Source organism: Pomacea canaliculata, linkage group LG8 (assembly GCF_003073045.1).
Source record: "Pomacea canaliculata isolate SZHN2017 linkage group LG8, ASM307304v1, whole genome shotgun sequence".
Lineage (NCBI taxonomy): Eukaryota > Metazoa > Mollusca > Gastropoda > Architaenioglossa > Ampullariidae > Pomacea > Pomacea canaliculata.
The window spans coordinates 2,402,881-2,426,686 of NC_037597.1; the positions used below are offsets into that span (position 1 = coordinate 2,402,881).

Genomic DNA, 23,806 nt, shown 5'->3' on the forward strand with positions numbered 1-23,806 from the left:
ATCTATACTGATCTTGGTAAATATGAACAAATGTTTCAAGTCATCATTGGAAGTTAATCTACTTTTAACTACTTCTGTACTTATCACTACTTATATTAGCACTTCTGGATATCTTGGAGATATGACTTAATAGGTACTCCAAAGGGATTTTTGCCTGTTATAAACTGGCAATATTTTATGGCATCCTTAATTTTGAAATACCCATTATTTTAATTCAGGAACATGAGTTACAGCTATGCTCAACTGGGAAGGTATGTGAAAAGCAGATAAATAATGTCTAATATTTGACACTGGTATTCTGGAAAATCTAAGAGCTAATTCTTCCAGAGAACTGATGAAAACAATACTATCATAACTAGTGGTCCTTCAGATGATGCTATAGTACATCACTTTTAGAAATACTTTCTTCTAATGCAGGTGTGGTATAATTACCAGAAGCTTTGACGTGACGAGCCTTGAAGTGGGAGGGATTTGGAAAATAACAGTACATGTATACATGTAAAAAATTATGACCTTTTGGATAAGATTTCCACAGCCAAGAAAAATAGTCTCAAATTTTTAAAATCTTTTTAATGACATTTTGCAAATAAATTTTCTATTACTTGCAAACTTATGACACACAAATTAAAATATAGAATACAAAAGGAAGAGGGAAGGAATTTCATAAGCTGAGAGCTTACCTCGATGTGTCCACTGGTCGAGGGTTGAATGCTCCATCAAGGTCCATGCTTGTTTGACGTAGCCAACTGTCATCATGGTGACTGAGAGAATAGTCAGGTGACAGAGCACAGCCAATGGCTGATAAACATGGTAGAGCCTTGGAGAACAGCTCTGGGTCATAAGCCTAAAATAAAATTTGTTTCCATTTATCATAAAGTTGACAGAAACAGACCACATAAGTTTAGCTAATGTAACATGTTTATGCATACCACACTGGCTACAGAACACAAGTGTATGTCATAGTTATACCCATACCACACTGGCTATATATACATCTCATGTAAAGTCTAAGTCTACAGTAGTCTCTTTTACTTCATATGCCAGTCTGGATATTGATGACAATTTTTTATTTTAAGTCTTTCCTTCTCGTTCTTTATTTCTCCTATGAGCATTTAGTTTGTTAACATAAGATTTCATAATTCTTTTATCTTTATGTGCTAAAATTCACCACATTATTTCTTCTGCAAGTGTTCTTCTTACAGAAAAAGTGCGGAAAACAGAACTGATGCAAACCCTTTGTGCCAAGGAGTCAAAGATCCCACTGAACAACATCATTGTCAAACGCTTTTCCTCTTCACTGGCACTGCCTTGGTAACCACCGCCACTGCCATAGTAACGCCCACACCGCTCATAATGAGATGTTAACACCTGGAATACACACAAGAAATGTTCCATGAAAACTATAAGGTGCATGCTTTCTCACAATACTTTCTTCTTTGTTGTTCATTTACTGGCTATGGTCCTCACCATATGGATTGTCCACACAACAGAAACATGGCACATAGTTGGTGTAATTTATTTAGTTTTCAGAATTCTGTACATAAATAACTAAAACATATATACATCAAAGTAATTCAGAAAAAAAACACATTTTAAATACATGTGGGTGAATTGGTGTTTTATGTCAAACCAGCAACTAAGAATTGTCATGACTTACCATAATGCTGATAAGATCATAGCACACCACCATACCACAATTTAAAGAAACATTTCCATGAGCATGTGTTTTCTTACTATATATGAAATGAAGGCAAAGAAAAAAACAAAAAACAAAATGACATTACCCTGAGGGGTATGACAGCATGCTCTGACAAGGCAGGGACATCTACAGTCAATTTGCGCAGCAAGTTTGTCATCATTGGTGGTCGCAGTTGTCTGTGACACACAACCAGAAAACAACCTACTTATTTATTCAACATAAGTACAAGGAAATTATAAAGGTGAAAGTATTAACTTGGTAACTACCTGAGAACACGTATTCATAAGCTATGATGTGAACATCTCAAAATGTAGTTCTAAAATCAAACTGTTTTAATTTTTATCTGCATGCAACACCATGATATTCCACTATATAGAGTGTAAGAAAATAAAGACTCCTACATGATCTGTAGGTGTCCACACTTTAATTGGTGAGGATAATCAAAACAAGTAAAGCACACAGGGATACAGAAAAACACAAGAAAAATCTCACTGTGTGAAGGCCACCAGGAAGTCTGATACGGTCTCCTGTTGTCCCTTGGTAAGGGTTTTACACTTGGACATGCGGTAGACAGTCTGCAGCATGGTCTCCAGCAGGGATGACATGTGCTCTGACTCACGAAAAAACTCACTGTGCTTCATGAGGAGTGGCAGCACTGATGTACACAGGTAGCGGTTCAGTGCCAGTGCCATGTCACTTTCTGAGGCTGCAGCCTGTTATTAGAATTAAAAGACGTTGCACACCATAGTCAGATATCAGAAATGTCTTGCACCACACTCTACTGCCAGAAATATCCAGCATGATAGTTCATCGTCAGAGGAAAAAAAAAGCTCCATTCATTAGTCACAGAAATATTAAATGACTGTAAGAATAGAAATGTCTCATGTTTCAGCAAAGACAATAAAGAAAATGGCATTTACCAGGTTGTCATAGGCATTTCTGCATGACAGCTGGAGCTACAGAAAACTCTAAAATTATTAACTATGTGCAGAAAGATTAAAGCAACAACCCTGATAGTCACTACCAAAGGTTTCCTCTCTCTGTTGACTCACCATGTCCAAAGTTGTGGCAGCTCTCAGGTCTGGCAAGAAAGCTTCATCAATGAGGCGATAGAATGTGATTTGATCCTCAATGCCATAGACACGGTCCAGGAATGTCACTATTGAAGCCTTGTGGTTGGGCAGAAGGCCAGGAGGCATGTCTCCACCTCCCAGCCCTCCCTCACCTAGACATCATTTGTCATAGAAATAGGTTATCACTAGAAAACGATAATCATAAAATGAGGTCAGCATCAGTAAATACACAAAAAAACAGGATTAAGCTGGCATTTTTAGACACCAGCAAGTTTGCTAAATACACTGCTTGAAAGAATGAGCTACTCAAGCCTTCCTTTCCACTAGCGACACCAAGGGAAGAGGTAAGAGCCGAACTGACCTTCTTCACTAGAAGTGTTGACAGGGAGGATGAACTGCAGAGCCAGCACCCCCTCCAAATCCTCCATGGACACTAAGGACCTGAGGATTGCACGTGCTCGCAAAGAGTCACTGCGCCCTGACTTGATAGTCTCTGCATCAGGGGCACACTTGCCCAGCAGATCAACTAGGGAGGAATAAAAGTCCAAAATAGCTGCTCCCATGTCAATGTAGTCTTCATCGTCCTCAGAAGGAAGAGTGTTGAAGTTGTATTTGCTGTGTACATGAGACAAAAAAAACCCACATCCATAATGTATGAAGTCCACTCTCTCTCTCACACACACACATATAAATATATTTGAGCTTCCCCTACTCCAACATTGGTTACAGACATGAGAAATTGTCTCACAATTTTTGCTCCTTTGGAGAGCGGGTATGCACTATAGAAATGCTGCATTTATTATTATTATTAAATATGTAGATATGATGGGCTTACCTTTGTACCAGGTAATTTCCACCTGTGTCATCATCAGTCATGGCATTTAGGAAGCTTGAAGATGTTTCATCACGGCTAGCTGCAATCTGTTTAGACATTCGCACTCCATCTTTCATGGCTTTCAGGAGACCACCCCCTTCTCCACGTAATGCTGGACCCAGACATTCTGGCCGTCGGATCAAGAGCCGCACGACAAGATTGGCGTTTTCTTCTACATTCTCTCCTACAATTAGTTCAGAGTTTCATTTTGCCATGTATATATTCAATGAAATGTACAAACAATGGATAACTAAAAGAAATAATGTCCAAGTCAAAATCGGTCAAAAACTAAAGATTCAAAATGAAGACCAAGAGCAAAGCAGGAGCACAAAGATGGAGACACTTATAGCAACAACATTCCTGTTTGTAATACAGTCAGCGATGGGCACACTCTTGTACAAAACAGATACTGATGACTACAGCTCTAGCACTTACCATTGACCCAGACGCAGAACCTCAAGAAGTCTAAGAACCTCTCTCCCTCCACAGGGTCCCAGCCCAGATCAGGGTAGCCTTTCTCTATCAGCTCTCCATTGCTCTGCAGACCACAGCGGGACAGGTAGATAGCAACTTTTTCCAGGTGTGACTCCCGCAAAGCCAGAGCCAGCTCATTGTTGTCCATCAAGGATGAGCAGGCCACATCCAGGGGGCAAGAACCACGCAGAGATGGCCGAGCTATGAATCACAGATGCCAAGACAGAAAATCCTGTCATGCACTAGCGAATTACAGCTCTCTCTCACACACACACAGGCTTCACTATAGTGCTATAGCTCTGCTAAAATACTGTATACTCTTCCTCCATGTAAACAAGGTGAATTATAGGAACACTCTAAGCTATTCAAGAAATATTTGTGCTGCCATGAGTCTTACCTAGCAGCATGCTGCTGTTTTCTAGTAGATAACTCAGGTGTTCAAACATGGCACGTTGATTCTGACGACTGGTACGGCAGAAATAACACAAGAAACGACAGCACATCACAACCATTTCTGCTGCTGCATCCTGAAACCATCAAGTATTGGAATGAATCACACATTTCATAAATCATACAGCATGGACTAATCATCAACTTGCTGAATATATTAAATGTTTAAGCAAACACATCCACAGACTAATAATAATACACTGACATGCTGCACCTGACTTAGCTCTCCCTGTATCTGCTTTGAAATACAGCTGTCCAAATAAAATCATGTGAATGCTTAAAAAAACAGTCTCTTTTGTCTTTCTCTCTCTCACACACACACACAATGCAACATTAAGACATTTACAGCACCAACAGCTTTTGCACTCAGGATTTTCAACCCATGAAGCAATGAGTATTTTTCATTGAAATGTCTAAGCAAGAAAATAAGATCCAAACAAATCCTGTAATAAATTTCTTGCAAAATATAATCATCTAAAACAATATCGAATATACTAAAATACAGCATGCAGAACTACAGCCATGGATACAGCATGGCAGCCACAGTGCTATTCAGGAGCAAGCAAAAATAAATGTAGCAATACTCCATTCCCTTGTCATTAACTCTGAAGAAAAATGCAAGCAAAGGGATACTACTACACCCATGGCCAAGCCAAGCAACAGATATATTACTTACCCAGCATCTCTTCCTGAATTTACAGATAGCTTGCTACAGAACACCAGTGGAAAGGAATCAGAACTGTCACATGGTGAGTGACCATCATGCGCAATGATTCACATTGATTCTATGTGACCACAAATTTTATCTACTTGTGTCACAATGATATCGGAGCCAGAACACTATGTTAAACCACATTTGCTGATTACAGAACAAAGGGATTTTATGGCAGACACTTCTTGAGAACAATGAAAAAATATATAAGGGAAATGCTTATTAGGAAACCATGACTAAACCTAGATGGGTTTTTAAATGTTTGGTGGGGACACAGAATGTGAGAGTGTAAGAATGCTAACTGCAGTAGTTACATATAGTCTATCAGTCTTATACAAAAAAAAGTTAAATACAGAGAGCACGTAGACAACTCTTACTGTCTAGCATAAAGCATTCCGGAACATACAAGACACAAAGCAAGTCAATCCTTACTCTCAAGGTAGAGAGAACGCTGCAAATCTAGGATTTTATTTATATGACCGCAAAGCACCCAATCTAGGACTCATGAAGTTACGATTGGGATTCTGTTAAAAGTTTAAAAGTTAAGGCTCAAGCCAGACCGGGTGTCAATATTTTCCCTCAAATGAGACAAAACAGCCTGGATTGCATTAATGCCATGATGTTAATGACTTCGAATGTCTGCAATGCATTCAGAAACATCCTTCAGGCATAATGGCTAATTAGCTACCATGCACTCAACACAGAGCTACTGCAGTCCAACACCATCTAAATTTTAAGTAACAGCCAGGATTGTTTGTTTGTCTTGAAGTACATACCCTTGACATTTATGACTACTAGTCCAAAGTATACCATGCAAACTTAGCAATGGATGGACTCTGCATATTGTAAAACACAGGATGAACTGAACAAGTTTGCTACAAAACTGGACTTATGTCATCTCCATTCTTTGCCCCAATAATGTGTGCTTAGAAGTTCACATAAGCCATGGCAAAAGCATTATCAGTGGTGGTGAGATTTTATTTTATCTGTGCTGTGATTAGTGGAAGCAGCAAACAGTTTCTCATTAGTGTCTTGCATGTCTCTCACTCATCCTCTGCCCACTTGTACCCACCTTGCTCTGTTCATTAAGTGCATCGATACTAGAGTTGGGAGCTTGCCGTCCTGTAGCAGTGCTCGCCTCTGCTGGGGCACTGCCTGTGGTTGCCTGCTGCTGCAATTGAGCTTTGTTGAGTGTATTAACCATCAGCTGCATCACAGTCTCATGGACACAGAGAGCTCGCATGAGATCTGGGTGCTGGAAAAACACTTTGTTATCCATCAGGTCTCTGTAAAAATGATAGAAACATTCAGAAAGTAAGCCAGATGCTACAGCTTTTAATTGTAGCACAGAATTAGGCTGCAGAATAAAGTATTATGGATAAACTTGAGAGTGATGTCTTTTCACCCAACCTGCCGTAGTGGGGGGCTAACACTCAGATTTGTTTTCAGTTCTTCTGAAATCATCTGGTTTTTTTTTAGTTTTGTACTCTTTGTTTTCTCTAATTGTCATCCTTACCTTAAGCTGTTTCCTGTTGCCTTTTTAATCTACAACTTTCATCTCCACCTACCACCATATTAGCCAAGCTTCTTTTACTCTGATGAGTGATTAGGTGCTTCTTACTTGAGGCTGCCCTTCATGAGCTCCTCTTCATCACGGCCAGCCTGCACTTGCAACAGAGACCGGATGATGCCCAGGGCCTTTAGCAGCTGATTGATGTCTTCCCGGCTGTTGACGCTAATGACATAGGTCTTCTCCAGTGCTGTCATTAGCTCTCCAATGCCATCATACTGGCGATGAAGCAAACTAAACATCTCTCTCACAAGTTCTTGGCTAGTGATAAAGGTCTCTTCAGCCCAGTGCACCATGGTGGATGTGATCAGTTTCTGCATGGTGTCTGCCACACACAACACTACATAGTTCACAAGCAATTCTCACTCATGTCAGGGTCACCCACTTACTAGAAAATGTGTCTTCCTGTTTCACCTTTACTACAACTTGATTTAAGAAAACTGCACATCTAGAACAACACTAATGCCCATCAGATATAGCTACTAGGATTTTACTATGAAATGTTAATCACGCGAGTATCCATTAAAATACACACCAGGCCGCGATTTTGTGCCATCACTTGTTTTTTTCTCCAGCTGTTTGGCATATCCAACAAGAGCCATAAGGCGCTCACGAAGACTAGGTTTTGGTAGCTCCACAGATTCTGGCTGAGTCTCTTCTTCTATCATCTCTGGCATCTTACAATGCACCAACAGGCTGGAGTGGAAGGAACGCAAAGACTCACGGATATCTTCCCGACAAGGACACTCATCAGTGTCATCCTCATTCCCACTGCGGAACATCAACAACTTTCGCATCTGAAAAACAGATTCAGTGCAGGTTCTAATTATGTTATTTCTTCCCACTGATCAGTTAGTTACCTGGCACTTGATAATGCTCTTCACTATGCTATTTTTGTATCTATTACCATTCCTCCATCAAAATACCATATTTGGTAGTAAATTATCTTTCTTCAAGCACATAAAATGATTATAAGGAGATCAATCAATTAGCCACCTTAATTCCACCGGCATGCTCCCAATTGGACAACTTAGACTCGTGACTACAAATTCCACCAACTATTCTCTTTATCCTTTGCCCCCTGGCTGACCAATAAGCTCACTTGACCAGTTTCCTATAACTGACCAATGAAGCTCACTTGACCAACTTTTGATTCGCTTTTGTTCCAGTAGGACAAGTTTTTGTAACTGTGTTTTCTGTGCAGTGTTGTTACAGTGTTCAACCACATGGATAAACCTTATGTTGTCTGTGATGTGGCTGTCTCCAGCAAGTTCTTACACGTGCTGTCTCATTGCCTGAGGTGCACTATGTACTTGCTGCAAGATAACTGCTGCTCTGGTCCAAGAAGAACATGTGGAGGCAGGCGGTTGGGGATGAACCACATCAAGAACAAATGTTACATCTTATTTAATCACTGGACCTTTAAAAAAGAATAAAGGTAAGAACAGACAACCAGAGATGAACTGTCCCTTAGCTGAAAGCAAGGTTATTTACTCTGCTATAACTTGCTGAGGGATGGGGTTAATCTGTACAGCAAGTCTTCCCTGTTAAGTCTCACTATGAAACCAAGGTGGCTAACCAGGGATCTCCATATAGTCCCGTCATCTGGTACAATATAAAGAAGAAACTTTTTTTGCTAAAGTATGACAGAGCTTTTACCCAGTCATTAGACAAATAAACTTCCTCCTACCAAATAAAATTATGAATCTACAAGACCTACTTGTTCATGTGGTGGACAACGAAACTCTTTTGTTTTCTTGGCAGTAATGGCTGATGGCAAGTCTGCCTGCTTTATTTCGTTGTATCGTCTCAGTTGGTCCTGTTGAGCAAAACAAGTAACCTTCACATTCCTCCTTTGATCAAGCTGGTAACCAGAGAAATAATGAAATTGTCTATGTCTATGGATAACAGAATAAAACTATCATGGGTCACTGACACACAGTTATCATTTTTTTAGCTAATGATGCTTACATTTTGACTGTTGGCAACAAAAGTGTCTGAAAAGGCAACAATGGATTCCACACGATGGCGCAGCTGGAAGTCACATAAGTGTTGCAGTACTCTGCACACCTAGTGAACAAAAACAGCACTTATGTATCAGTCACACAAAAGTTAAAATATTCAGCATTACTGTTAAGAGAATGATTACTACGTATGATACTTCACACACCTGACAAAGGAGGGTCAAGAATATGCCTTTACATTATACTGGACAGAAGGAGAAAGAACGCTATAAATCTGCCTTACTAGCTTGATGTGAAGAAATTCTTGTCACTCAATATTCATGTAATTAAACGCTTGTGAAACCAGGTCTGCTGGCGAAGTGTTGTTGCGGGCCTATGTTCCTCAAGGGAGCAACAAGGAATAAACAAAACTAAGCACTTGTGCCTGGGGACACTTCAACTAAATGAATGCTCAACCACACTTTTTGAGGCTTTCTGATGTGCAGCTGCTGGATTTTTTTTTTTTCTGCTGTCTTTATGTCTAGATTGCCACTCCCACCACTATTTGCAACAGTCAAGCAGCAAAGGCTGGTCTGGATCGCCCACATGATCTGGCACAAAACTCTGTCAAAGACTGTCCTTCAAAGTATCTGGAGGGAGGTTGACATGAGGTGACCAAAGAATGAAGGTGGCTTGTGCTTTTACTCCAGACAAGCCTGATTGACAGGCCATGTCAGCTGCTGTATGCATGTCCTCCATTCAATGACCAAGACTAATAAATGAATAAACCCCACAAACAGTCTTTTTTTAAATATGTAGAGATGCTAAAAATATCTGTCGAATACCTCCAGTTTGACAGGTTCATCTAAAACCATGTTGAGAAGGCCCAAGCCTGAGGGATCTGAAAACATAAGAAAGTTCTTTTGTACAAAAGCCTACATTTGCTTATATTTTAAACAACAATAACAACAACAATAACAATCAAATTTATTAGTCCCAACGGGCAATTAAAATGGGAGGTGTGCTCTGTTTCCAAAATATATATATATGAAAAAAATACCTGTCAGGAGACAGGATTTATTTTCAACCACTGTTCCTTGAACTTCAATGTACTAATTTACAAGACAGGAATTAACGAAGGGATTTTTTTTCAAATGTGTCACCCTCTTTCTGCTTCCTTTGCAATTCAAGCCATTTGATCATTACTACATTTAGCCCTACTCTTCTGTATCCTCTTTAGCACATGTATATTTCCCCAAAATGTCTCATTTTAGCCCTGAGGCTAGTTATACAACATATCCAACACTTAAAAGTGTTTTTAAAGAAGAAATAGCAGAAAAAGTCATTTCAGTTTGCTGAAGGAGCATTTTAGCTATATTTTGAAAGTGTTTTTAATACTTAAAATGTCCTTAATTTTTGATTTTAAAACATGCTTTGAGCGGTTCTAAACTGGTGGTTGAGTTCTTTCACTGTGGTGGTCATCTCTTGGTAGTTGTTATGTTGGCTTGTCAAGTTGTATTTACACTCTGTTGCATTCATATCCCTTGTACTCATTGTAATCCCTTTACAGAGTGCTTACTGTTACTATGATCAGGATCAAAAACACTGGGATCCAGCAGGCACAAGAGATGGTAGACATCCTCATCATTCAGAAGACCCATCACCAGCAAGTTGTCACACACCTTCACCAAGGGGCTAAAAATAAACATGACACATTTTAAGAACAGTCGGACAAACTCTGCTTACCTGTTAATAGTCATATGAACATTATGGTTGTTAGCCAAGTGACATGAACCTTTCATGACTGTCAACACAGACAAATGAACACTGTTGAGTCACATATCAAACAAAATACCATTTAGTGGTAAAATTTCTTTCTTTGAGTATTTTAAAGACTATGTGAAGTAACAACTACCAAATTCCAGCTGTCGTCTCCCAATAGGTCAAAGTTTATCAATGAACACAGAACACACAAACTCAACCTGCACTACCATCTATGCTGTTATGTCAGCCTCATCTTGGCCTGAAGGTAAAAACAGGTGAAATCTGCCCCTCCTGCGAGAAGCAGATCTTTTAAAAGAGATGAACAAGACACACAATAATATGCAGGCAAAAAGAAGTATAAGGAAACTCACACAAAGAGGTTGGCATTGGAGCCACCAATAGGGTCCCTGATGTGGGCCGCCCCCTTCTCCATAGCTGTAGTGAGAGACTCCATGACAAATGACTTGAGCTGATCCACAGGAAAATAAGGTGCAGTAGACTCTGGGCCATTCTTCTGAACCCTGAAATCACAAGCTATCTGGTGCTAATACTATTACAGGTACAGAAAACACCACACCGACAAGATATAAAGACCGTTCATGACAGAGATGTTGCTATATTGTGCTAATTAATCTCATGTGCTGTCTTTATTAATGCAAAACTACAGCCTCATCACTGAAGTTTGCCCAGCATGCTTGGTGGTAAAGGCAAAAGTAGTGCCCAGTATTATCACACCACTGACCTGTCTTCAATCTGCTTCTCAGTAATGGCCAGCTGAGGACGTATGGAAACGCTGTCCTCCATGTTGGGAATCTGGTGCTTGATACTGTGTGTGTCTGAGGCAGGACTCAGTCGCCGATACAATGACAGGGTGCGTGTGGTGTTAGTCAGTGGAATGATGTACTCATTCTGTGTCATAACCCTACACAGCCAGTTGTTCAGTGAAATTCACAGCAATACAAACCTATCATACAGACAGCATATTGATTTAAGTTTTACTTTTAAAAGTGTTTTTATGTGTAGATTTAGTATTGATGCTTCAAAAATAGAATTAAGCTATACAGCTAAACATGATAACAATACTAGTACTTGTACTGAGAAATGACAAAAAAACCACACTATGCATACCTGGCTCTGGTGTGTGAATCCAGATGCATGGCAATAAGAAGGTCATGAAAACCCATACGAAGTTTGCCTGGCATAACTGGTGGTCAGAATGTACACATTTGTTATTAAGATAACATTAACATTAAGTTTAAATCTTTCCTTATTTATTATATAATATAAATAGCACTACAAGATTAAAGAAAGGCCATCCACTGCAGCCAAACATTGAACTGTCAGTTGGCTATAACCATCTGAAAACCTACATTGCTTCTAGGTATAAATTCATAAAATGAATCATCTAATCACCAGCACTCACACTTCCCTGATGCCATTTTATATTTCTCACACTCGCTCTTAATAGCTAATTACGCATCTCTATACTCTCACTTGATGGCTGATTATATATCTCTACACTCACACTCGCTCTTGATGCAGTACATCAGCTGTAGCTCATCTACATGTTTGGTCAGAGCATTAGCCACCCTGTGATTGCCATGGGAACAGACTGCCTGATACAACTCCAGTGTTTTAGCATGGAAACTGAAAAGTGATAACAAAACCATTTAACAATTGTTAAAACAATCACAACCTGCATTTAAAATCTCACAAACTGTACACAAAACAGCACAGATGGAACAGGAGATGATTTTAACAAAAAAATGAGATACTCACTCCAGGAGATTAGAGTGTTCTGTGAGTTCCAGGATATCAAGACATCTGTCTTCATCTGGTATGTGGACTGCCAGCATACCCACTGTTAAAACAAACCGCACACGCACGCATACACACACATATATAAATAGACGACAACAAAATATTAGAAAAATCCCATTAATGTTTTACCTTTGCTACAATCTCTGTATGCTCGGATGCCTTTTATTCTTATCAACTATGTCTTGACAGGATTCTTCGACAACTTGTACAAATAAAAGAAAATAGGTCTAGCAACTCTCAAGAGACAATAGATATAAACCAGATGTCCACTGCTATCTCCAAAGCATCTTGCTAACCACAAACTAAGGGACTGCATCTCAAACAAACATAAGGACTTCTACTACATCCATTAATTCCTAGTTCACAGATACCTGAGATATATCTAGACCTCTGATGCATTTAGATCTCCGTCCATAGCTACGTTTGATGTCTCTAAACCTTTGATCCATAGCTATTCCTAGACGTCTGGTCTAAAATTTGCTCTTGAGATGTCTCTTGATCACATGTCTACAGCTGCCTACAGTGTCTGTAGACTTTCATTCCATAGCTATCTCTAATGTTTCTCCATGTCTAGATCATAGCTACTTCCAATGTCTCTAGACCATCAATAAGGCTTCAGACTGTCTAAGATCATTCTGCCAACAAGATCAGAATAATAAGACTGGTGAAACACATGCACGCACGTGCAAATGCATGCCCACCTGCCCACCCACACATACTCTTACTCACCCCCACACACACAAATATCCAACACCCAACACACACACACACACACACCTGGATCTTCACATATCATGCTCCAGCCCCGAATGTCCGACAGCTTGAGAGTGGACACCTGTACACAAGTGTTGGGCACACGTGACCAGTGAGATCTTTTTAACACCTGAACATCAAGGCGTGGTGGGCAGTTAGGCATAAGTGTCTTGAGACCACGGAAGACAGCAGCTGATAGAGGCAGAGTGGTCTGAAAAATATACACATATATATATATAAAATCATCTTTATGACTACACAGCTTGTTTAATTGCCATGTGTCACCAGATTAGTGCCTGGCTATAAGAGAAAATCACTACCTGTGATTACAAAGTGCATCAGACATTTTGGTAGGAGACAAAAGTAAAACAAGTTTCAGCAGAGTTAATTTGAACTCTGTGGCTTTGTGGTTAAGAGTGGTCAATTCCAAAGTAGAATGTACCTAACTTATTGGGGAAGGTTAAAAAAAGGGAACAAATTTGGCTTTTTATGTTCTAAACATGGTGAAATACTTGATAGTTCCCTATGGCTACTAGATTTAGTTTACTCAATAGTAAAATGGTAAAACAGAGCAGCAAGTATATTTTGGCCACTTTAAACTACAGAGATTTCAAGAATAAGATAACATGCTGCCTGTGAGATGACCACAGAATAAGATAATATGCAGCCTGTGAGATAACCACAGAATAAGATAACATGCAACCTGTGAGATTATTACAGAATAACAGGCAGGCTGAGATTTCTACAGAATGATAACATGCAGCCTGTGAGATGACCACAAAATAAGATGATAACACGAAGCCTGTGAGATGACTACTGGATGTCTGCTTACCCTAGTGCTGCCCAGTTCAAACTGGAACATCTCTTTGCTTGTAGGCTCACAAATGACTGTTGGATATAATTTGGATCCTGGCTCCATCTGATATAATGAAGTTTGCATCAGTCTAGCAGTTACGTAATGCACAAACTATCTTTAAAATAATGTAGTCGCACACACACACACACACAATAATTAATTATGGAGTGAAAAATGATGTGGTTTTCCATCTAATCTCAAATGTACTTAAGGGATGTCAACTAAATAAATGTAAAGATCTCACCTAGAGGTAAAATTTAATCTCTTTTGCTGCGAAACTGGCTATTTGAAGTCTCAAATCTGTTAGTTACCTGAAATTTGTTGGCCACCTCTTTGCCATTGACTGTAAAACTCAGAGTGCCTGTGGCTGTATCTATGAAGCAGCCAATCACAAGACCAGGTGAAGACCGTTTGGATGACATTTCTTGATTGGCATCAGCATAGCGCTGTTGCAGATCTCCAGCTGACATGATGTAACAATTTTTGCGGCTCACACTGTAGGAAGATTATGAGACATCAAACTGAAGCAATATTTTAAACAGTACTGATCCAATTAGCTTTATAATGATATTGGAAACTTACAGAAGCTTTGACTTTGGTCTAATTTCTCTCTCTGTAAGAAAGATTTCATTTCAGAAAAGTGTAGTCAACAGTATTGGTTAGTAAACAAGTAAATAAGCTAAAATAAAACTGGTTCAAAGGTTTAAAATGTTCTGTCTCCAATACATAAGGTTAGTGCTTTGTTTTCAAATTGTTGTTGGCAACAAACTTGTTGGTTTGAAGGAACTGCATCACCTGACCCTAATGTCACTAAGGGGTAAAATGAACCAAAGACTGTAAACTAAAACCAATAAAGCAGTTCACTGCAATAATTTGCCCTTGGGATAACTGACCTGGCCTTCATTTTGTAGTCCATGTCCAGAGTGGAAAGAACCACATGCCGCACTTTCTTGGTATCAAAGCTCTTATCCATAAAGTGGAAGCTTGGTGTGACCCACCCTACCCACACGTGAGCTGGGTCCTGTCCTGGGAAAATGCGTACAAAGTAGGAGTATTCCTCAATCTGCTCTGCTATGGCATTAAGTTCATTTAATTCAGCATCAGAATGACCAAAGTCTGAGTCCTCAGAAAACTGAGAAAAACCAGGTCTTTGTTCCATGGCATCCTGGAACTCATATGGAATGAGGTCCTTATCCAAATCCACATCTGCACTATCTTCTCCATCAAGCCCTGTCACACGCACCTGTAAATAGCGTAAATAATGAACTTTAATTCATGACCCCAACTTTAAAGCAGGTGTGAATTTTGCAATTCATGGGTACCCTAAAAATGAAAAGATACATGTACTACAATAACGTTTCAGAAACAGTCTACAAATTTAATGGTTATTTTTTAATGTTAATAAAAAAAAATGATATAGACGAGACAACCATGCATTTATACTTTTGTTAAGTTGAACACGTATATCAAGACTTATAGTCTGTCACAATCTGACCAACGCTATTTAGAAACAAAGTACAGTGGCCTTGAAGCATGATCTTTTCATATCGTCAGCATATTAATACTGTGGACAGAATAGTTTTGTTTACTTGACTGGCCTGAAAATGTGCATTGCACAGCAATTTAATCATCTGCTTGCCACTATCATAAAGCTTTTGCTGTATGACTAATACCTTGATTATGATTACTTGATTATTAAAATAAGATGTTTATCATCATCCTCTGTGAAAAATGGCTTATGCTTCACAAAAGCCACAGTGTTTAGTAAGCCTTGTAGTCGGGAAAAGCAGATCAGTCTGGCTACAGAATTTATGGTGCCATGACCCATATCTGCTTGCAGCTCAAAGAATAAGACTGATCGATTTGGCTGCAAAATCAATTATTAACAGAAAGACTAATCTGCTCATGTCATTAAGACACATTTCTAAAGATTAACCTGACATGACTGTGACTGTAACAAAATATGTGACTACAATCATTCACAAGCTGACAAGGTGCTGATTTAGAAAGTCCTTCCACAAAGGGAACTTACTGGAGGAATGGTGCTTGATTTAGTGGGTGACTTTTTCTTGCGGTCAAGGTGTCCTGTCCTGGCTGACACATTCTTACGGTCGAGACTGGAATACTCCGTGGAACGAGCTCGGCCTGTGCTGTTAGGTGAAGGGTCTCTGGACTTGGTCTTCCGGAAAATTGTTGGAAAAGAAGATTTTGTCTTCTTGTTCTGTTTTTCTGCAATATTTTTGGCTGTGTCCAGCATCTGAATAAGAAAATATAAAAATGAGGTGAAAATACACTAAATAAATGAATGAAGCATTACATCAACATAACAACAAAGGACTGCTCATGGCAATGCAAATCAAGGAATGCTGGGTATCATCAACAAACACAATCGTCACACCAGGTAAGGCATATTCCAGGTTACCTCCCTGCTTACCTTGTCAGCCAGCAATGAGAGTTTGGATGATGTACGCTTCTCCTTAGGAGGAGACAGGAAGGAGTCAGTCTCATTGAGCTGTGACTCACTAGCAGCCGCCTTGAGACCACCTGTTGAATGACTTGCCACACTGGCGTCATCAAGCGAATGTCCCTTGCCTGACTTGATATTCTTCTGGTAGGTCTTGCGTCTGTCAGATGCTGTTAGCTGCTCATCATCCATAAAGCTGTGGTGTGTTGCTAAGAAAATAATTGTGTATATTATATGAAACATATATCCACTGAGACCAAGAGCCAAAAAGTAAAATAACCTACCCACCAGGTATTCTCCAAACCCCATAAACATGCTTCATAAAGATAGCCAAAGTAGGCCATTAAATTAAAAAAAGACCACATGCCATTAAAAACATCTTTTGACCAACAAAAATTAATAAATAACACACAATATCAAGGTCACACTGGCAGTCTATTCTTTATATTATTTTTTATTGCTTTCTACCAGTTAAATGTTTCTCACTCCTTTTCCTTATACACACAATATTACACATCTCTCTACCAGTGAACTCTACCAGTTAAAAGAAAGTTTTATCAAGCCAATGGCCTGACAAAAGAAATGCTGTTTAAAAACACACACTTTATGAGTGGCAATAAATATGAAGACATTATGACATTGTTATGTTCTAATTATATAAGGGTTAGGGTTAGCTTTGCTCCTTTATCTAGGCACATCTGTCACAAGTAGTGACAAACTGCCTGAAGTACTCAAGTAAAATCATTTGTCACCACCATTTGAGAGGTATGATTCTATTTACAAACAACACATGATGTGATGCCACCTTGTCCTGAGGAATGGCAAATTTCTTGTTCAGTTCAGTTCAACCCCCTTGCCCCAAGAGAACTGAACAGATCACAATGTTCACTACAGTGGCTTTTGCTAAGTGGCAAAGTTATAAAGGACAAGTAAATGGAACTGAATTATAGCATGCTCAGTTGTGACAAAGCATTTGCATTGATGCATGGGACTTACTTTTTCTGAGTGTGAGATCTGGTCCTCCATTCACCAAGTCCCCTGTGCTGACACTTAAGTCTTCCTCATCTGACAGCAAAAGACATTTCTATTATGTCACAATGATAAGGAAATCAGCTAAGAACAACTAAGTCTGTATTAATCCACATTTTAAAATAAACAAACTCATCACACCAGGAAGGAGTGCAGCATCAAACTGAAAAGAATTAATAACATTTAAAGGGATTCTAAAGGCAAAAATAAAACTGCTTAGAATCTCCTACAGAGTAGGATCAGTTTGAATCTCGTCTATTTTTGTGTCTGTTCATGTGGAAAAAAGTTGAATGTATTATAGGATGTTGTGTTTAATAAGAGAAATTACACGGGACTCTTTCATCTCTTTTGTCCTTCGATGATGTCAACTCGATCCCAGTGTGGGCTGTGAAAACAAGATAGAACCAACAGTGCCAAATGCATTAATACCATCTGCTGTCAGAGTAGTATTCAACAGCTGCACTCTTCCCTGAATACTCACTTGCCTCTGGAATGGTCTCCTCAATCCTGTTTTCTATCATGTTGTGGGGTGGGGAATCATGCTCAAAACTTAAGCCATTTTCCTGGGTAACCAACCGTGTCACATCTGTCATGGCGTGCATAGCCTCAACATCAGTCGTGATTGGTTTTTGCACAAAGTACATAATAAAGAGGCATGCCATTAGTAACAGAGAAAAGAAAGTCATTGAGTTTGTTTATAAATTGCAGCACACTATTAACCAACAGGCATGCTTGGTCACTTGGCTATAAATACAGTATCTGTTAGCTTTCCTAATCAACGGTACAGTTACAATAAGCAATGAATTAACAACCATGTTTAGTCATAATTACTCTATGTCAATTATTAAGAAACACACGCACACATAAAGAATGATGTCCTGTCAGGTAGCTAGTACAGTATTAATGCAAGAAAGCAAAAGTTTAAGGTCAAAGATAGGAACAAATATTTATATTATTGACACAGCAATTCATGCAAGAATAGTAGGTTAATAGTGGCAATGTTTGTCACAGTTATTTGTTAATTGACACCAGTAGCACAGTGAGAAAGGTTTACACCATGACAATATCTGGTACAAAAAATATAACTCTGAAAAAAACAAACCAATAAAGGGGGATATTATCAATTGGGAGATTACAGTTTCGTGCATTTCTTCAACATGCACCATCAAAGCAAACAAAGTGAGCCTTGCTCACATGCACCATGGCCGCCACCCACAGCCATAGCTGCCCACACCACTGCAAGACAACAGCAGGCCAGAGCTTGGACACACACTACTTGCACTGGAGCCTGAAACACTCAAGCATACAGCTGCCACAAGGGACTGAAGCTGCTGCTGCCCTCTAGTGTGGCACTCACAGCAAGCCACAGCACACCATCAACAGGTTGCCTCCATGCCACAGCATAGCAGGGTGCAGGTCAACAGGCATCAAGAGATCACCTGATGTTAGTTTAAAGGCGTGCTGGACCAAGGCACGGACAGTGTTAGCAGTCTGGTTAGCATTAGACAGGTGTCTGCTGGTTTCCACACGGGACTCGTGCCCACCTGCTGAGGCTTCCTCTTCCACGTCCATTTCTCGGCGCCGCAAGTTTTCCAAGTTGAGGCGCTTCTCCAGCACAGCCTGTGCCAGCTGTTTATCTTTGCTGCAGAGACCATATATCGACATTCTTTAAAACTAATACATAATAATCCAAATTTGTTTCATGGAAACATAATAACATGGGGGAAGAGCATGAGACAAAAATGTGGTGAAATAAGCAAGGTGGAAAACATGTATGGGTGAAGAAAACATGGGGAATAAGGCCACTCCCCTCCCACAAAAAAATACAAATTTCAAAAGTCCATTTTAAACTTTAATAAAAACTTTTATGATGGGAGTTCTTATAAAAACGTCTTATTCATGTTGTCTGTCTTTGCTCTGGTGTAAGAACAATGATTTCAAACACCTTAATGTAATTCAAATGTAAGCCTGAAGACAATAAAATAGGAAAGCTGACATTTTGGTGGCTAACGCTGTACTTACCTGCAGATAGTTATCTAGTGTCAGTGCAGAAAAGTGTTAAGAAGTGCTGAGTGCAACTCACCTGGTAGTAAAGACATCCTTGCACTTGACTGGAAGACTGAGACGCAGGTATTCCAGATGAACTTTCTCAAGGGTGCCAAATGTTTTGGATGAGACCTTCAAGCAAGGGCCAGCATTGTTCCTACAAAATGTCCTCTCATCTTTAGTAAGTTTTAGAGAAACATTATAAAAGGGAAATGTCAATACATTTGAGTCATTTAAAAGGATAAATAAATTTTTTATTCTCCCCATTCCTAAACTTGTCACTATGACACATTAAACTGTTTTATCTTGTTTCTTACACAGTGTATTACAATCTCTCTCTTTCTCTTGCATCAGCATACAGGCAGAGACAATGTTTATTGCTGATATTTAAAAGAAAGCTCACCCTCCCTGAATGCGTGCAATAGACAGTTCTGGATGAGAAGCTGTGACTGTCTCAAAGAGGGGTTGCTCTTTGCCATACCACAAAGTCAGCGGTCTCACCATGTTACTGAAATACCAGTGTTCATACATATATACATACTCAAGACAAAGATTGGGATACAAAGGCTCAAGCAAAATACTTGTTTTGTTTCCTATAAAAGACTACATCATTTAATGTTTTATCTTCTTTACAATGACATTAACATGAGAACTACAAACATATATACACACATTCTCCATCTCTCTCTCTCTCACACAAGGAATTTGTACAATGTACTCTCAAAATCTGCCCCACACAAAAGAAGTAGTACGTGAGACATTACTTACACACAGAAAGGTTCATAACCTTCTTGCAGACCACAACAGGTAAAGTACTTGAGTGTGTTCACATCCTGAAAAATGTGGCAATCAAGTCAAAGAAGGGGATCATCCCACATTCCTAAGTCTCCAGTATGCAAAATGACAGTAAAAAGAAGGAATAATCTCATGCTCATGCGGACCCATTATGCAAACTAATGAAATTCAGTCTGCATAATACCGAAGATCTCACCTGTCCAAAGTTGACTTTGGCTTGCTGAAGAGCCCCTAGTGTGAAGGCAGGGACAAAACCTGCATAAAACAACAGGGTTGCCAACTCAAGCATCCTTTTACTGAATACAATTAAACGAAAAAAATAGCAAAGTAAAAAAACAATGCAAAAAGCAACTTTAAAATCACAATAAGCCTTCTTGGAGTGCAAAAGATGTGTGTAAAAGCCTAAATGGTTCCAGTTTAAACACTTGGCTGAGGCATAACCTTATCTGCAGACTGTCTGCTGTACCCATCTGAGTATCTTATTTAGAGAAGTGAAACCACAAAATTTCATAAACTGAGACATGCAAAAATGTGTGTGTCTGTGTGTGTGTGAATACACGTATTTAATAATTAAAAAATATAAACTTGACAACTCAACACCAGATACAGGAGTGTGGCCATCTATGACAGTTCAAAAGTATAGGTGCATATGCTTTATTATGGCCACCCCTTCTTTCTCTCACGGCCCCCTCCATCCCCCCTCAACCCAAACCAAACCAGTGCGTCTATCAGCGCTACCTGTCCACACTACTGATCAATTGGCCTTCAGCTGGCATGTTATCCAGCCTCTACCACACATATACACCTTTACTCTTATATACACACTCTCTTTCTCGCTCACAAATGCATGCATACATGTGCACACACACATTCCAATATAACCATAAAATAACCAAGAAGTTAGAAAGGAAAAAACCCTGGGAATGTCACAATTTTTCAATTTTGTTTTTTCAAATGTTTTCAGCAAAGCCAAGGAATATGGATTACTTTGTATTTTTAAAAATGAAAAATCCTTTTATTCCAGCACCCAAGTACTTAATGTATATAAGAAATTTTTCATAACCACATGACTGCAGCTGACCAGCTGACAACTCCAAATGGATGAGTAAATGAAACATATCTGTTTATAAACAGAGGACTGCTTATGGTGAATGTTTATTATCACCAGTCAGTCTCACCATAGCAGTATGACCAGTTCAGTCTCTTATAGAGAGAAATGACACTGCCACTTGGCTACCTGCCTCTTGATGATTCAACAGCCATCTCCTGCAGATGATGGGAAGGGGGGGTATTGGTGTTTAACCTGAGCCAGCAACTAAGGTTATATCACAGCAAGGCAGCCAGCCCTGTAAACAGATGTCACTTGCAGAGAAAGAACAGCGTGCCTGAGATGAGAGCTGAACCCAGGACAGCCAACTTTCACTGTATTGGTGACAGGCGTTAACCGTTATGCCACCGGACCACCGGCGCAGATGATAGGAAGTTGGGCCAGTGGTACAATGAAGTTCACCAACCACTGCCTCGCATCACTAGCTGCTGGCAAAGAATGACAGTGGTGGTGAAATGGTTGACCAGCATTAGCAAGCATCACTTCTTCACTAGCCATCGACAATATGCTTCAGCAATACACTTTACTTCTTTTTGCCTCAACCAGACCGTGAGTGCCAGCAAGTAATGATCTGCACTCTAGATGAACAGGACTCCCTTCACACAAGCTGCCTATGGCTGTCAAATTTTTCAGGGACCATTGTCTCTGATGGTGTATGAGATGAGGAAAGGCAGACTATCTCTTTCTCTCTCTTGGACATCAACTAACACTATCCCCCACCCCCAAAAAAAAAGCTCTCTATCGATAAAACCTCTTTTTTTTTCTATTAAGTTATCTATTATTTTTCCTCAGCTTAAAAATGACCTCATTTGCCATTTGCATCACTAAGACTTCGATTCACTCTCATCTTCTCTCTCTCTCTGTAATAATTTCCTGTGCTTTGTTCTGGCCTAGACATGACTGGTTTGTGACAATGTTCAACAAATGGTAATCTTGGAGTGTTGTCAAAAATATCATTGATGAAAAGCGTTGTACTCAAACTATGTACTATTGAAAAGTCCTTCCATTTCTTACCAATTCCATCTTCAGTCTGGACATTGCGGAAGGCAATTTCTTGGCCCAAGGAGTCCATCATCAGCTCACCATTGAGAGAGAATGCTAAAATAATATGTATTAGAAGGCAAGGTTAGCTGGCTAAGCACTAAAACAGACATTATGTAGCTGCTATCTACAAGCAGCACTTCTCTTCTTTGCTGGAAAGGTGTTTTCTATCCACACACATACGAAACCCCCATCCCTACAGACAGGCACAACTTTAGAAGTTTTCAAATGTCTAATATTCTATCTTGATCTAACCTACTGTTATGTTTTGGCTGAAATTGCTTTCTATTGACTTTTATATATGTGCCAAGTTCTTCCAATTATTCTCATCTTCTTCTAAATCTGTCTCCTCTAACCCTGATGCAAAACCCTGGCGCCTCTCTCTCCACTCATTTGTTCTGCTGTCACCCTCTACACAATCTTGTAATGCCCATTCTTTACTGATCGTTAATATGATGCCATTTTATATGCAGTCTTATAATGATGCTCATTCCATCAGATTCTATCAGACAGAGGCGTTCTATAAAACCAACAGCTAATTTGACAAAATAAGCCAACAGAAGACACTGCCAATGTTTGACACTACGGGGTCCCATTCTGGGGTCTGGTAACTATCAGTATGAGAACTGCTATATATCTCATTTAGGGCAGGAAACATATTGGTGGCATTCTGTCCTTGAATAAGAAAAAAAAAAAAAGAAACCATTGTCATTTCAACATTTGGGAACAGCAACAACTTTATTATTTTAGTATTTACACACAACAGAGTAAATCTTTACAAGCTTTATTTCTTTTAGAATCTGTTGTTATATTTGTAACAGTACTGAATAAACATACCAATAATTTGAACTTGTGGTTGTTGCATTCACACCCTTTCCTGCTGCTTAATCAGTTTCCATGAATAATGCTGGAAAAAACTGAAATAACTAGATCCTAGACTATTTTCAAGACACTGAGGGTAATAAATGCTTCTCACAGATAGTGTTGTCATGGAGATCCAGCATACATCCAATGACATCTCCTTTCTGCCACTGCTTACCGAAGGCTTCATGATTTCCCATGTGCCACTTGCGAGCCTGACCAAACAAAATGCAACTTATCTGTAAAAGTCTCCATGTAGTGATGCATGCAATTAAGCAAAGTCATGGTTAACAAATCACACCCAAACATCAGTTTATTTTATCACATACCTTTTTGGGACAAGTAAAGACATATTTAGGCCAGAACATCCTGACCAAGAAACAGCTTCTACACTAAGGCAGAAGCCTCTCTATACTTCACTGTTGCTTGAGTCAAAACTAATTATTGGATGCCTTTCCTTAACTTGTATGCAA

At 39.4% G+C, this 23,806-nt stretch overlaps 1 protein-coding gene across 10 annotated transcripts in view; it reads right to left on the reverse strand.

The window, feature by feature from the left end:
* The window catches only part of LOC112569989 (ryanodine receptor-like), a 108,871-nt gene that overhangs the window by 53,862 nt on the left and 31,203 nt on the right, over positions 1 to 23,806 (reverse strand). For 6 of the 10 annotated variants that reach the window (XM_025248125.1, XM_025248124.1, XM_025248122.1 and 3 more), the window contains 37 exons: positions 23,449 to 23,548; positions 22,446 to 22,529; positions 20,520 to 20,578; positions 20,297 to 20,361; positions 19,932 to 20,036; positions 19,566 to 19,685; positions 18,922 to 19,124; positions 17,964 to 18,068; positions 17,450 to 17,518; positions 16,424 to 16,662; positions 16,022 to 16,246; positions 14,883 to 15,232; positions 14,301 to 14,484; positions 13,966 to 14,052; positions 13,158 to 13,344; positions 12,339 to 12,420; positions 12,085 to 12,206; positions 11,688 to 11,763; positions 11,302 to 11,481; positions 10,931 to 11,080; positions 10,375 to 10,490; positions 9,641 to 9,696; positions 8,824 to 8,922; positions 8,573 to 8,671; positions 7,388 to 7,649; positions 6,904 to 7,177; positions 6,355 to 6,568; positions 5,247 to 5,279; positions 4,518 to 4,647; positions 4,082 to 4,321; positions 3,608 to 3,830; positions 3,134 to 3,387; positions 2,752 to 2,924; positions 2,192 to 2,412; positions 1,785 to 1,875; positions 1,234 to 1,368; positions 681 to 844 (listed from right to left, as the gene is read on the reverse strand). In XM_025248125.1, the coding sequence (XP_025103910.1) occupies positions 681 to 844; positions 1,234 to 1,368; positions 1,785 to 1,875; positions 2,192 to 2,412; positions 2,752 to 2,924; positions 3,134 to 3,387; positions 3,608 to 3,830; positions 4,082 to 4,321; positions 4,518 to 4,647; positions 5,247 to 5,279; positions 6,355 to 6,568; positions 6,904 to 7,177; positions 7,388 to 7,649; positions 8,573 to 8,671; positions 8,824 to 8,922; positions 9,641 to 9,696; positions 10,375 to 10,490; positions 10,931 to 11,080; positions 11,302 to 11,481; positions 11,688 to 11,763; positions 12,085 to 12,206; positions 12,339 to 12,420; positions 13,158 to 13,344; positions 13,966 to 14,052; positions 14,301 to 14,484; positions 14,883 to 15,232; positions 16,022 to 16,246; positions 16,424 to 16,662; positions 17,450 to 17,518; positions 17,964 to 18,068; positions 18,922 to 19,124; positions 19,566 to 19,685; positions 19,932 to 20,036; positions 20,297 to 20,361; positions 20,520 to 20,578; positions 22,446 to 22,529; positions 23,449 to 23,548 (5,576 nt within the window). The remainder of the gene's footprint in view (positions 1 to 680; positions 845 to 1,233; positions 1,369 to 1,784; positions 1,876 to 2,191; positions 2,413 to 2,751; positions 2,925 to 3,133; positions 3,388 to 3,607; positions 3,831 to 4,081; positions 4,322 to 4,517; positions 4,648 to 5,246; positions 5,280 to 6,354; positions 6,569 to 6,903; positions 7,178 to 7,387; positions 7,650 to 8,572; positions 8,672 to 8,823; positions 8,923 to 9,640; positions 9,697 to 10,374; positions 10,491 to 10,930; positions 11,081 to 11,301; positions 11,482 to 11,687; positions 11,764 to 12,084; positions 12,207 to 12,338; positions 12,421 to 13,157; positions 13,345 to 13,965; positions 14,053 to 14,300; positions 14,485 to 14,882; positions 15,233 to 16,021; positions 16,247 to 16,423; positions 16,663 to 17,449; positions 17,519 to 17,963; positions 18,069 to 18,921; positions 19,125 to 19,565; positions 19,686 to 19,931; positions 20,037 to 20,296; positions 20,362 to 20,519; positions 20,579 to 22,445; positions 22,530 to 23,448; positions 23,549 to 23,806) is intronic. The other 4 variants (XM_025248132.1, XM_025248128.1, XM_025248129.1 and 1 more) reach the window with 3 other exon arrangements.